The 15,031-nt window shown below is 47.1% G+C and overlaps 1 protein-coding gene across 4 annotated transcripts in view; it reads right to left on the bottom strand.

Annotated features, from left to right (window-relative positions):
• Positions 1–2,080: 2,080 nt before the first annotated feature.
• Positions 2,081–15,031, bottom strand: part of PUM3 (pumilio RNA binding family member 3) — a 335,654-nt gene continuing 322,703 nt past the window's right edge. For all 4 annotated transcript variants that reach the window (XM_053907767.1, XM_053907768.1, XM_019463687.2 and 1 more), the window contains 4 exons: positions 10,440–10,662; positions 8,851–8,938; positions 5,990–6,080; positions 2,081–2,369 (listed from right to left, as the gene is read on the bottom strand). In XM_053907767.1, coding sequence (XP_053763742.1) covers positions 2,237–2,369; positions 5,990–6,080; positions 8,851–8,938; positions 10,440–10,662 — 535 coding nt within the window. In that variant the 3' untranslated portion in view covers positions 2,081–2,236. The remainder of the gene's footprint in view (positions 2,370–5,989; positions 6,081–8,850; positions 8,939–10,439; positions 10,663–15,031) is intronic.

The following is a 15,031-nucleotide window of genomic DNA, read 5'->3' as shown; positions in this document are numbered from 1 at the left end:
ATCTTTGGCTGAGCCATGGTCAGCATGCTGTCTTCTACGGCTGCGATAGCACGCCTGCTCTGAGCGTCCAGTGAGCACGCCCAAGGTTGGCTGGCAGGAGAGGGACCCTTCCTGGGGCGGGGGGCCTGTGATCTAAGAAACCTTCCCCAGGAACCCCACTTCCAAGGTTCACTGGCCAGCCGCCTTCAATCCACCGGTGACTCAAGGAATAGGCCCCTGGGATTAGTTCACACCAGAGTTCTTTTGGACAAGCCACACCACGAAGTGTTTGCGTGGCCCCGCGGAGTGACGGAGGAGGCTGCTAAAACCTCGGCACTTCTAGGACCCACGTGTGGCACAGTGGCACCAAAGCACACCAGTTAGGACACCGGAGCCACGGGGAAAAGTGGGGACACCTGAGTAACATGGGAGCCTTTCCAGGCTGAAGAAAGGAGGAAAATGGTACCTACTAGAAACGTTGAAGCAATTCTGATGAGAAGGTTGGGAAAAACTAGGAAGGATGTAGAAAAATAAGCAAATGAAAATGAAGGAAGCAAGTTGATTAACACCAGGAAAACTGAAATGGTATGGGCCACGTAAGGGCAGTTCACTGCTTAATTGTTTACCAACCTAGGGCAGCATCACCACGTAAGACCTGAACACGGACTTCTCCAAAATGATGCCGTTCTCCTGGGACGACAGAGAGAAGATGGGGACCAGGGCTGGGGAAAGGTCTCCATCTGTAATGCCCACAACCAACATTTGAAAGGGAACAAATAAAACCCGCAATAAAAACCAAAGCGTTTCAAAACGCAGTGGAGCTGTAAAGAAGGGGAAGTAGTTCCTTCCCAGCTGGGCAAAAGCAGGGGTGTGGAGGAGCGGGCAGAGGAACACAGGCTGCGTTGGCCCCACTCTACTCTAATTTTATGTTTGTTTAGTCTCGTAGACAGAACAGTAGGGATTTTTTCCTCCTCTTGGTGAACACGCGCCCTTTCCGTGGACAACACAAGCTCCCAGTGTGTTCGTCAAACAGAAGCAAGCTCTGCTGTTGGCTTTTCTGTATTTACCTCCTCACCTCAATCCCCCACCACCCTGGGACCCGGTGGGGGTTGGGGAGAGGACCCCCAAGTTACAGGCATGGGCTCTCGGGCTCCAGGGCCAGGTCTCCCTGTCCCTGGCAGGTGGGATGCTGGTATCCTGTGAGGGTGCGGTGGGGGGCAGTGCTGGACCGCCACAGTCCGGCCAGGTAAGGCACAGCAACTCCGCAGCAGGTGTCCTGCGGTGACAGACCCCAGGGCGTGTCCGGACAGGCTACTGAGAGGAAGCTTTGGGGCTCGGTGTCCATGGTGACGATGAGTCTACCAACCCTTCAACTTTGTTGCTAAACGCCAAGCACAGTTTTAAAATTCAAACAACCTACCCGCGCCTAAATTTAAATTTCTGCACTGTTCACAAATTCACATCGCCTTTCTTCTAACTCGAACCCTGTCAAGTCTTCAGCTGCTTAAGGCAAAGTCCTAAGGAAAAACGCCTGATCACAGGGAGATATTTACTGGGAAGGCGCGGCTCCCAAGATAGGGAGACTTTCCCGGTGACCTTGACCTTCACCCAGCCCCCACTGTGACCCCCTCATTCTTATAGCACATTTCCTCTCAGGAGCCTGAACTTACCTGAAGGCCTGGCCAACAAAATCTAACCCGAAACCCAATCCCCAAACCCAATCCCCAAAGCAGCAGGGAATGTGGCGGCTGCTGTCGCCTCAGGCCATCCTGTCTCTGGGTCATAAGGCTTCCTAAGTGCCTGCAAAACGCTTAATTTTCACCTCACTGCTCCCAACAGACTCCCCAGGGCTCCCTTTTTCTACACCCTGACTTCCTTCAAGGTCCCCAAGTGCCACCCCCTCCCTGAAGCCCTCTCAGACCACTGCTCAAGGAGACCTCTTCTCCCTTGAATCAACTCTTGCTTCTACTTGGGATGTATCTGGTTGGTCCCCCTGTATACGATGGTTAAGCCTTTTATGTTACAGCCTCGTGTGATTTGCTCAGCACTCCAAAGACAGAAGACTTGGCTAGGATTAAAAAAAAAAAAAAAAAAAAGACCATTTTTAGAAAACTGTTTTATAAATAGACTCTTATACAAACAAGTAGCACATATACAGAGCACCCAGACTCCCAGGAAGGCAGCCCCTGGCCCTTCTTTCCCACTCTGGGAAAAGAGAACAGGAAAGAAGATTCCATCTTGTTCTTAACTATCTCCACTATGCGGCCAGTTTTTCAAGCAGCGTTTCTATTCCTTTGCTGGCATTTTTGTTTTTCTCCAATGTGGGAATGAGGCCTTTGAGTCCAGCCTTGACTTTGTTTGCAACTTCTTGATCGGAGCTCTGGAGAAGGCTGAGGAGACAACAATCAACCAATAAAAAAATGACACTTCATAAAAACCCCTAACCATCTGCCAATACTATCTCCACCCAAGGTAGAAAAAGTTCACTGATTTGTGAGACAAGCCTGACAATCATAAATACCTCTTTTTAATTCACCAGATGAATGAGGGGGGCTGGGAGCCTATATTCTTAGAGCACGTAAATAGAAAACGTTTTATAATCTTGCTGGCAGATCACACGGAACTCCGTGCCGTACAGAATGGGTCCTACATTCGCTGGTTATCTTAGGACTAACACCCGGTCTTAAATGTGTTTACTGCATGGATTCTAGCCCCTCTTTCCTACCCAGATGAAACTCAAGAACAGAAACCTTGTGTTTTACTTCTCTATTTCACGGTACCATGGGGCACACAGACGACCGAGAAGACTTCCCTGAGCGACCGCGTAGCACCAGTGACCAGGGGCCACGCAGGAAAGGTGGAGGGCCCGAGAGGGAAGCAGCTAAGAGCCTTCCTTCTAAACTCCGTGGCTAAAACATCCAAAAGGGTGAGGAGCTTAAGGGCCTAGATTTGAAACCTCCCTCAGCCACTCGGTAACTGTACCCACCAGAGCGTGCTATTTAAAATGTCTGTTTCCTGACCTAGAGACGGGATCAACAACATGAGCCACCCCCTACTGGAGAGATTTCTTGAGGCTCAAATGACCACATATGGGAGGTTCCTCGCCAGGGCACGGCACTTAGCGAGTACTTCATGAACGGGAGCCACTAAAACAAACCAGTCAGCTCTGCTTTCTGGAAGCCCGCCGGAGCCCTATCCCCACAAGGGAACGGAGTCCCGGAGGCTGCTACCAAGAGCCCGCGAGACCCCTTTCTCTTTAAATAGGGGCTGGGGCACAGGCACCCGACTGTAGAAGACCAGGGCTCCCCGCTTCTGTACGACCACATTTAATGCTGACCTCAGAAACACATCCTAGAAACAAACCACTTGGCATTTCCCCAAGTCCCTGGTCCTGATAACTTGCGGCATGTCCACAAAGAGGACGGTTAGGTCAGCAGCACCGAGCAGCACTCTGCCGTTGGCGGGGGACAAGGCCCAGCTTGCCACTTGCAAAGGTACGAAATGAAGTGCCCTTTTAACAGAGTCGTGACTCACCGGGTAGTTTCTGGCTAAGCACGCACTCACATAACGCGTGGACGTAATAAAAGTATTTCCTGAACACACGCGCTGGACGTAAAGCTAAGAATTTTACATACGCCATCTCCTATAGTTTGCATAACAGCCTATGATTATTACTAATCTAATTTTACAACCAAGAAAATGAAGGTCCACAGAAGCTGAGTGATTTGCCCAAGACCGCACAGTGAGCTGGGATCGAAACCCAGGCAGGGTGTCTAGAACCCACGATGACCTAAATGCTAGAGGATTCTGCTGCCCCGAGTCGTTTTTCAGATAGCCGACCAGGCTGATACTCTTTCTCACCAAGGATGCCTTTTCACTTACTGTAAAAAAGATCTAGGGAATACTGCACAAGTTTGAAGTAAAATACACAAGCAGAGAATTTTGCCAAACAAGTCAAGCACATGACTGTTCTAAAACCATTAAAACTGATTATTGTATTAATTATTAGGTTATATGTAGTTCAGCATCCCTTCACAACCTCAAACATCTTACATGCTAGTGTTCCAGAATAAATCTGTAGTATCCTTCTAATGTTTGAGATCCACCCAAGAGCAGCTTCGATTGATGAGCAATCTTTACAAATTAATTTCACGGCACGGTTGAAATTTTTAGTTAATTGAGGGCTAATGAAAGAATATGTCAGTAGGTGTTAACACTCCAAACGCCTGGTAAAGAAACTCATATTAAAAAAGTTCATGTTTCGGCTAATGGATTCTGGCTGTTCAACTTCAACTGGAAAATGAACTAATTTTCATAAGAAATGAACAAAATGAACCGCACCACCCATATATTTGGAGATCCTTCCTGATCTACCTGAAGTAACGGATGTCTGTATGGACCGTGTTTATGGGTATATGTGCACCACAATCAAACTGTAGACCGAAGAAAGACTTCTAACTTTTACAAACAAAACAGATCAAATTACACAGCATGCTGCATGTGACATACTGTGGGAAATTCAAACGTATCCCCTTTTCCAAACCTCGGTAACACAGCAGGGGAAAAAAAAAATCAGCAGTGATTACTTCACAACAAACCAATCTATTTTAAATGAATGCTCTTAATAGAAGGGTTTCACATCCAGGAACAGAACGTACGTAAGTTTCAATGACCTGTTAATTATAAACTCCAAGTAACTCTGGAGAACAACAGACAAGTTGAGCACATGCCTCAATTCACAAATCATCAGTATTCTATCATTCTAATTAGAAATAAACAATTAGCATGCAGACTTCAGTAGCAAATGCTCCCAGAATCCTTTTAAGAATACTGGAAAGTAAGAAAAATTACACGTAAAGTCAGGCATGATTTAAAAAGCAAGTTTGTCAGTTTTCACAGGGACAAGACTAATTCATTAAAAAGAATGCAATTACAATTTTGGTCAAAACCATAAATGTGATGAAACAATCAAATGATACACTGTGTGATCTCTTATTTACACGTGGAGTCTAATTTAAAACAAAAACAGGGGCGCCTGGGTGGCGCAGTCGGTTAAGCGTCCGACTTCAGCCAGGTCACGATCTCGCGGTCCGTGAGTTCGAGCCCCGCATCAGGCTCTGGGCTGATGGCTCAGAGCCTGGAGCCTGTTTCTGATTCTGTGTCTCCCTCTCTCTCTGCCCCTCCCCAGTTCATGCTCTGTCTCTCTCTGTCCCAAAAATAAAATAAAAAACGTTGAAAAAAAAAAAAAAATTTAAAAAAAAATTTAAAAAAAAAATTTAAATTTAAAACAAAAACAAAAACAGAACAAAACAAAACCCAGCTCATAAATACAGAGAGCAGACAGGTTGCTGCCAGAGGCAGGAAGGGTGTGTGCGAGGGGGAGACCGTGCATATGCACGAGGAGGGTCAAAAGGCAAAATGTACAGGGGTTGCCAACACAGCCTTCCAGGAACAAGGACCAGGTGAGGAGATGTGACACTGGCTGGACTGATGGCTTATTACTTCGGGACGTACAGTTTAAGCCCAACCAACGCGAAATGCCAAAGGTGAACTAGTTGCTACAGATCCCTTTTTTTTTTTTGAGATCTATAATTCCCAATGGCCGTAATAATGTTCCAGAAAACGTATATACTTGGCAAATCCTATGAATTACATAATTTATAATAATCGGGTGTCGGAGGGCTCCATAATCTGGGGAGAAAAGGAGGTCGTGAAAGTGACCCCTACACATTAATCAGACGTAAAGCGCTTTCCTGAGTAGAGTGAGGGAGCAAGAGAGAGAATCCAATTCTATTTTGGTCAAAGCCATAAAATAAACTTTTAAGAACCGACTGAAAAAGTTACGTCTGGCCTCTGCTATTTGCTGTGCCCGTCTGCACTCTGAGGGACCGGGAGCGATGGCCAGCGATCAGACACCAAGAACAGACCCAAGGAAGAATGTGGAGGAAGGGGCTTCTGCGCCAACGGGCAGGAGGAGGGGCCTGTGCGGCCAAGGCACACACGTACGTACCTAGCGAGAATAATGGCACCTCGGTTTACACTGGCCCAGGACCTCAGGTTCTTCACACCAACATGCTCTACAAGCGTTTTTGCGAAACAACCTGAAAAATTGAAAAATACACTGAAGCTTAGTGAACATCACACCAAGATTTAAACTCCCAATCTACTTCTCTACTGCCCTTAAATCTACAAATATTCTAATAAAAAAGTGAATAGAGTTCTGACTCAATCTTCCTTAATACTAAAAATTCCAGCTCTGATTTATTTGATGTATGTTTTTAAATTTTTTTATTTCTCGGAGAGAGAGAGAGTGAGTCAGAGTGCGAGTTGGGGAGGGGCAGACAGAGAGGGAGACACAGAATCGGAAGCAGGCTCCAGGCTCTGAGCTGTCAGCACAGAGCGCGATGTGGGCGGGGCTCAAACCCACAAACTGTGAGATCATGACTTGAGCTGAAGTCTGGCGCTTAACCAACTGAGCCACCCAGGTGCCCCTCATTTTTATTTTAAAAAGCCACTAATGTCCTACAATTCTCTTCTTTTTTACAAAATGTTTTATTTATTTTTGAGAGAGACAGAGTGCAGGGGTGGTGGAGAGAGGGGGAGACACAGAATGGGAAGCAGGCTCCAGGCTCCGAGCTGTCCGCACAGAGCCTGACTCCGGGCTTGAACTCTCGAGCCGCGAGATCACGACCTGAGCCGAAGTCGGACGCTCAACCGACGGAGCCACCCAGGCGCCCCTGTTTAACGTGTTTCCAATACAGCCGTTTCCTTCTACTCCGATCCAGGTTTTAGACTGTGTTTAGAAATAATTACTCAGGACAAACAATGAATTCCTATAAAATGAGCACCTGGTCGTGCTTGCATCTCTTTGTACTATTTAATGATTTAACCCTGACCTGAAAGGCATTCAGGAAGTGAACGTTTGACAGCAACACCTCGTGCTTGGAGGAGAGCAAGTTCTCCCTCATGAAAAATGCTCACTCAGGAGGTGACTAGCGGTCACGTGACTATTGTGATTGACACCTGGTAATTTCTGTCTACAAAGCTAGCCATTCACCCGTCAAAAATGTTACTCATCTTGTGTTATTAGCTTGCTTGTCATTATCAGATTCCCAAGGGCTTGCTATCTTATCTTATTCACCGTGCGATGGAAGTGTATGTAACTAATTCTTGGACAAAGCAGAAATTCTGAAGGCTAGGGTTGGGTACAGATGGAAGTGAAGGCAAACCTATCTTGAAGGTAAGTATCTTGGGTGGCTGCATATATAATTCACTCAGAAGATACTCAAATGTGAGGACCCTTTAAAAGCCAAGAGGCCTAGGATTATTTAGCTCTTCACGGCACAGGCCGAAGGACAGCAATCGGCCAGTGAGGCAGATGGTGTTTTCCAAAGGTGACTGACCACGACAGTATCCCTGTCCTGTGTGCTCTTCTAGAATGTTGCACACGCCCACCCCCACCCGGAGCTGAAATCAATGTCTTCTTTTGAACTCTGGTGGGCCTGTGACGGGCTTAACCAAGAGAGAAGGGAAAGAGTGATGTTAAGTAACTTCTATGGCTAAATCATAAAAGCACCACGTACCTGCTTTCTTCTCTTAGAGCCCACCCACCATGTTGTGAGGAAGCCCAAGCAGCCTGGCGGGATGGCACGAGGCTGCTGGACTTGGCCACCGCCAGCCATCGTCCAAGTGCAGAGATACTCCGACCCTAAGCCGAGCTGCCCCAGGTGATAGTGAGGAGAACAAAACCAAACCCCGATCAGATGTTGTTTGCGAACTACCAAGTTTTGGGGTGGCTTGTTACACGGTGACAGAGGACCAAGACAGCCAGCCACGCCCATTCGGAGCTCCGTGGAACACGACAGGTCCACACAAGCATGTTATAAGGCTGCCAGTGTAACCTAATTAGGGACAAAAGTCACTTGAAAATTCTTTGGATTTTAAAAGTAAACCAGACAACTTTTCTGACATAAACTCAGCTCAACAGAGCACTGAATTCTTAATAATGAAAAAGATGATTCAATACATTATTTTCCCTTCAAACTGTGTTACAAGCTGTTTCCTTTATGGGAAGCGTGCAATGAAAAACAGCCCCAAGTCTGATCTTCAAGGGAGAGTGAGAAGTGACAACTGTACTACTGTACTGATCGCCCCACTAGCCATCAGGACTGCAACTTGCCTCAAGACAGAAATTCATGATCTGTCGCTTTGTCCACACACAATGAGGGGGGAAAGCCCTTCAGTGGCTACAATACTGGATGGAGCTCGAACTTAGTAACAGAAGGTCTGGTCAAAGACAGGACCGAGACAGGAATGGGATGCCACTGTTCAGGTGGATAAAAGATGCTGTCCTTCTCTTGAAAGCTGACTTTCTGCAGAGCAGCAAGTGGCCAAGCACTGGCTTGCTCTTTGGTCATATGTATTTTCAATGCCAAACAGGCATTAGCTCAAAATTCTGAGGAGGATGGTTTTCTTCTGCTTATCCTTTCCTCCAAAGTAGAGATAAATACACTTTTCAGCTGGGGGTAGTGATACTCACAAACCTTCCCCCCCTTCCCCCCACCCCCTCAAGGAACAGAATGGCATTTTAGGGCTCTGGCCAGCCAGATCCAAAGCCTGAAGTAGCGAGGGAGGTGAGACAGTGAGGGAGGGTGGACAGAGAAAGGAAATTAAAGGATTATGGGACATAAATTTCCAACATCTACTAGAGCATTATTTGCAACCCCTAAATTACTTCTCATTCACAGACATCATTTGTAAACACTCAGCAAGTTTCACTTGAACATAAACGACCGGCATACAGTTCAGGGACGTCAGGAATTACTGAAATTCCACATGAGATACAGGAAAAGGTCAAGTTTCACAGCCTACCTCCTCTTCCGCTTTCCTTCATCTTCTTATCTTGTTCTATTAACCACTTCAGAACGAGATGTCCCGCAGGATGCTCTGCGACATGAAGCTGTTAAGGGGGCAAGAAGGCAGGGACTTAAACAACAGTCTTCAGCCACGCCTTGGCCGATAATCCATTCTCTATCACCACACACAGGTGAGGACTCAGACAAGTTGGAAGTTCGACAACACTCAGGAGGGAGGTCATGATCAGGAGTGGCCCTGAACGCCTGGAGGGACCAGAGATGTAGCCCAATCCCCAGACTGAGAGGAAGAGGGACACCGCGGCCAGAGCCACGAAAAGGCACTTCAGGCGTGGCCTCATGACCTCCACGCTGAATAGCACCACACGGCGCTCGTCCCAACGTCCTGCCAACCACGGTTCAGGCTGCAATAGGCAGTTCTGAGTGCAAATGAACCTGTGGGACGAAGCGTGACAGCAGAAACACTGACACTTGGTCTCCACGGGTCCCACAGCACCTAGGATCTCTCCTTATCAAGCACGGGAGACAACGGGCTCCATCCCTTGCAGAGAAAACTCATCACGCCTGCATCCTCCTGGCTGGTTTCTATGCTCTGCCCTGCGAGGGGAGGGTCCAGACCCAGGGCCCGCAGCAGGAAATAGACTCCCCAACACACAGGCCCTGCCCGGTCTGACCTCTGCCTCTTCTTCCCTCTGCCGGCTGACCTCCCCTGAGCCCTCTGTCCCCAAATGAGCCGAGACCCTTCCCTCCTTCCAACTGCGGCCCATGTTCCTCCCTCTGCCTTTCTTCACTGAGCTACGATCCTCCGGCCTCAGTGTAACCTTCACTGCCTCGGGAAGCCTTCCTGGGGACAGGCTGGCTCCCATTCTTATACGGCTCCAGAGAACACGTACGTGTCCTTTACAGCAGGTATCTCCATCCTCTAGTGGGTAATTATCTGGGTACGTATTCGTCTCTATGTTGTGTTCAGCAAAACGGTAAGCTTTGGGGGATGGGGGAACAGGGCTGACCTCTGCCCAGCACAGATGAGGCGCGTGGATCAAGGAACTTAAGAGGTAAGGCAGAAGGAGTCCCGGGCCAAGGCAGGCAGGCAGGGGAGCTATCAGGAAGAGCGGACTTTTTTAATGGGAGGGAACTTGGGAAGACTTCAAGGAGAGGGACTCTGGGGAACTTCTAGGATGAGTGAGGCTTTCTACAGGGACAGCACGGCAAAATGGGGACACAGGTAGCATCCAGGGTGAGCAAAGAGGCGCGTGCGAATGCAGAGAGGTGCAAAAATCCACAGTGAATTCAAAACAGAGTGAAGAACACAGCAAAAGCTAGGAAGGCAGCCTGGTGCCAATCACGGGCCGCAGAGAGCCGCGTTAAGACGACGGTCTCGACTCTGTGGGTAAGAGGAAGTCACGGGAAGCTCTGAGAAGGACAGCCCTGCAGCGGCACCGTGTTCCAAATCCGCAGGATCAGACGTGCTGCGGGTTCGGGCTGAGGGGAGGCAGTCAGCATCGGAATTCTCTTCGAGCCCTGATCTCGGTGGCCGGCGTCTGTGCGACGCTGCAGCTTTCCGCCCGTCTCGCGACAGCACGTTACCTCTCCGTCCTGGCCGCCCGGGTGCAACTCTGCGGCCGCCAAGCCGGCGATGGCGCTCATGGCGGGCTGGAGGTCTCCCATGGCAGCTCCCAGAATGCCGGGCACCAACACGCACGCAGACTTATCCAGCACCACTTCGCGGGCGTGTCCTTGCAGGTGGCTTAACAAAGCCGGAGAGACGGCCTCCAGGAGCTCTCGCCGGCGGATGGCGGTGTCCTTCTTACTGTAGGAGCGTGGCGAACGAGGCACTCAGGTGAGATGAGTGGCGAAGGAAAGAGTGATCTTATCACCACAAAAACCTCTACGGGCTTTAAACAATCTGCGTCAGGGGCGCCTGGGTGGCTCAGTCGGTTAAGCATCCGACTTCGGCCCAGATCATGATCTCACGGTTCGTGGGCTCGACCCCCACGTCGGGCGGCCTGGACCCTGCCCTAGATTCTGCATGTCTCTCTCTGCCCCACCCCTGCTCATACACACACTCTCTCTCTCTCAAAAATACACACTAAACATTTTTAAGAAACAGTCTTGGTCCAACTTGGCGTAATCGTTGCTCTCTCTGTGGTGTGCAGGTAGTAAGCAACTTAAGGGTGGGATACCTCGCTTTCATCTTTGTGTCTCCAGGATCTGAACAGTGCCTGTCACAGAATTAGCACTTAATAAGTGAACCTTGCCCGATGTAATACCCAAACAACAACAGTTAGAAGACAGGATTAGACTACTTTATGGACTCTACTCTCTACAATATCGAATTATGTGATACCAATAGCTTTAAAAATAAAGCAAAACTGATCTCCGGGGAGGACGGCAGAAGAGGACCCTAAGCCCACCTCCTCCTCCCGTGGATACACTCGATAACACCCACATCAGGGTGAACAACCCAGAGAACGACCAGAGGACTGGCAGAACAGCGTCTAAACCGCTAAATCTAGAGATGAGGCCATACTGGTGAGGACAGGAAGGGAGGAGACGCGGGTCGGAAGCTGAAAGGATGCCCAGGACTGTCTGCAGTGGGGGTGGAGGAGGGAGAGAAACAGCCCCTCACGCGAGGCGGGCCCTACACGGGGTGTCTGCCTGGGGAAGACGAATCCCTGTAACATGTGGGATTGAAACATGTGGCTTTGACAATCAGCGGGGCATAATCTCATGGGTTCTTACAATCAGTGGGGCTTAACACCCGGAACTTTCAGCATGCTTGGCTCTGGGAGAGCAGGGAGGGTGACAGAAAACGGAGTCCCCACCTTAGAGACAGCACGACAAAAAGGCCTGTGGAGATACACAACATAGAAGCAGCAGTTCGAAAAGCACCCGGGATATGCGGGAGGGAAATCCGCTTACTAAGCTCACAGCCTGGGATGGAGGGGCAGGGATCTTCGGGAGACTTCTACAGGAAAGAAGAAGCTGGAGGGCGCCACTTCCCTCCCCCGTCCCCTGGCCGAGGCACACGGACCCCTGTGGGAACGGTGCCCACGCAACACCGTCTACCTGACTTGCTAACAGCGCCCCCCATCTCTGAGCACTTCTGCAGACACAGCCCTCCGCCGTGTCCTCTTGCAGACCTCCCTCCTCCAACACGCTCTTGGCCCAGAGACCATCTGAGGCAGGGCCACAAGCTGAGGCTGTGTGTGAGCAGCTCCGACAGGGGCCGGCACCACTCCGCAGCGACTCCCGCCCTGGGGAGAGGGGAAGTTAACCACACGGGGTCCAAGGCAGCGCCAGCAGGGTCTTGGTGAAGACCTCTGGTCTGACAGTGGGTCCCGCCCCAGGGAAAGCTTCTCAGGGGACAACACAGGGAAGGCACCGCTGCAGGTCGGGGCTACTACACCCTGGCAGACACCTGGTCTGACTCAAATCGAGCCCGAGGCGGCCCCACACTGGCCCACTAACACAGGGGCCAAACAACAAGAGAAATGAAAAGAGATTAAGGGAATCAGCAACATCACCAAGTGTAATAATATTTGCATTATAAAGATCCTGGAAAAAGAGACAGAAAAAGGGGCAGAAAACTTACTTACAGAGGTTAACAGCTCAAAACTTCCCAAATCTCCCAAAGGAAACAGATCCCCAGATCCAGGAGGCAGAGTGAACCTCAACAAAATCAGCCCAAGGAGGTCCACACCAAGACGCACAGTAATTAAAATGGCAAAACGTGCAGGAGACTTTTTTAAAGAAACAAGAGAAAAGAAAACATTTACATACAAGGGAAGCCCCCTCAGGCTATCAGTTGATTTTTCAGCAGAAACTCTGCATGCCAGAAGGGAGAGGCATGATATATTCAAAGTTCTGAAAGAAAAAAACATGCTACCAACAATACTCGAACCAGCAAGGATATCATTCAGAATAGAGAGATTAAGAGTTTCCCAGACAAACAAAAGTTAAAGGAATTCATCACCACTAAACCAGCCCTGCAAGAAATGCAAAAGGAGACACACCCTGAGTGAAAAGGAAAGACCGTAAGCAGGAGTAAGAAAAGTAGGAAACATAAAGGCAGCAAAATTAAGTATATTTATACCAATCAGTTGAGGGAGTCACAAAATAAAAGGATGTAAAGTATGACACCATGCCTAAAACGAGGAAGGGAAAGAGGAGAAAAGAAACAATTTGGTGCTTTTAGAATGGGTTTAACCTCAAGTGACCATCAACTTAACAGATTCCTAGATGCATAAGATGTCATATATAAACCTAATGATAACCCCGATTTAAAAACCGGTAATAGATATGACTAAAATAAAGAAAAAGGAATCCAAGTATATCACACTACAGAAAGCCAGCAAACTGTGAGAGAAAAGAGCAATGGGAAGGAACAGAACTACAAAACAATCATAAAGCAAGTAACAAAATGGCAATAAGTACGTGCCTATCAATATTTACTTTGGACGCAAATGGATGAAACACTCCAATCAAAAGACACAGGGTGACAGAACGGATAAAAAAAGATTCATCTATATGCTGCCTACAAGACTCATTTCAGACCTAAAGACACATGCACAATGAAAATAAAGGGATGGAACAGCATTTATCAACGAAATGGAAATAAAAAGAGAGCTGGGGTGGCAATACCTGTATTGGACAAAACAGACTTTAAAACTTACAAGACTGTAACAAGAGACACACAAGGATACTGCAAAATTATAAAGGGGACAATCCAACAAGAAGAGATAGCAATTGTAAATATCCATGCACCCAATGTGGAAGCACTCAAATACATAAAGCAGCTAATAACAGACATAAAGGAAATTGATAATACATTAACAATAGAGGACTTTGAGAATCCATTTACATTAACAGACAGATGATTTAAATAGCAAATCAACAAGGAAACAGTGGCTTTGAATAACAGTTTAGACCAGATGGATTTAACATATACTCAGAACATTCCATCCTAAAACAATACACATTCTTTTCAAATTTATATGGAATAGTCTCCCTAATACATCATATTAGGCCACAAAACAGGTCTCAACAAATTCAAAAAGACTGATGTCATAATACCACGTATCTTTTCTGACCACAATGCTATGAAACAGCAATCAACCACACGAAAAAATCAGGAAAGAACACAAACAGATGGACGCTGAATTAACATGCTACTAAAGAATGAATGAGTCAACTAAGAAATCAAAGAGGAAGTAAAAAAATTCATGGAGACAAATGAAAATGAAGACACAACAATCCAAAATCTTCGAGATGCAGCAAAGGTGGTTCTAACAATCCAAAATCTTCGAGATGCAGCAAAGGTGGTTCTAAGAGGGAAGTATACAGCAATACAGGCATACCTCAAAAAGCAAGAAAAATCTCAAAACAACAATTTAATTTTACACCTAAAAGAGCTAGATAAGAACAACAAACAAAACCCAAAACCAGTATAAAGAAGGAAATAATAAACAGAGCAGAAATAAACACAACAGAAACTAAAAAAACCCAATAAAACAGATGAAACCAGGAGCTTGTTCTTTGAAAAGATGAACAAAATTGATAAACCTTTAGGCAGCCTCAAATAAACAAAATCAGAAATGAAAAAGGAGAAATAACTGACACCACAGAAATACACAGGGTTACAATATAATAGTATAAAAACTTGTGTGCCCACAAATTGGACAAGTTAGAAGAAATGCATGAATTCCCAGAAACATAGAACCTTCCAAAACTAAATCTGGAAGAAACGGAAAATTTGAACAGGCTGATTACCAGCAATGAAACTGAAGCCGTGATCAAAAGACTTCCAGCAAACACAAGTTCAGGACCAGAGGACTTCACAGGTGAATTCTACCAAACATTTAATGAAGAGTTAATACTACCTATTCTTTTCAAACTACTCCAAAAAATAGAAGAAGGAACGCTTCTAAATTCATTGTATGAGGCCAGCATTACTCTGATACCAAACCAGATAAAGGCACTACAGAAAAATACAGAGAATCACAGGCCAATTATTTCTGATGAACACAGATGCAAAAACACTCCACAAAATAGCAAATCAAATCCAATAATACACTAAAAAAACATTCACCACAATCAAGTGGGATTTATTCTTGGGATGCAAGGGTGGTTCAATATTCACAAATCAATCAAAATAATGCATCAACAAGAGAAAAGAT

The sequence above is a fragment of the Panthera pardus genome, unplaced genomic scaffold, assembly GCF_024362965.1.
Source record: "Panthera pardus isolate Hobbes unplaced genomic scaffold, ASM2436296v1 HiC_scaffold_20, whole genome shotgun sequence".
NCBI classification, from domain to species: Eukaryota; Metazoa; Chordata; class Mammalia; order Carnivora; family Felidae; genus Panthera; species Panthera pardus.
Note: the sequence above shows the minus strand (reverse complement) of the source record. Positions and strands in the feature narration are given on the sequence as shown.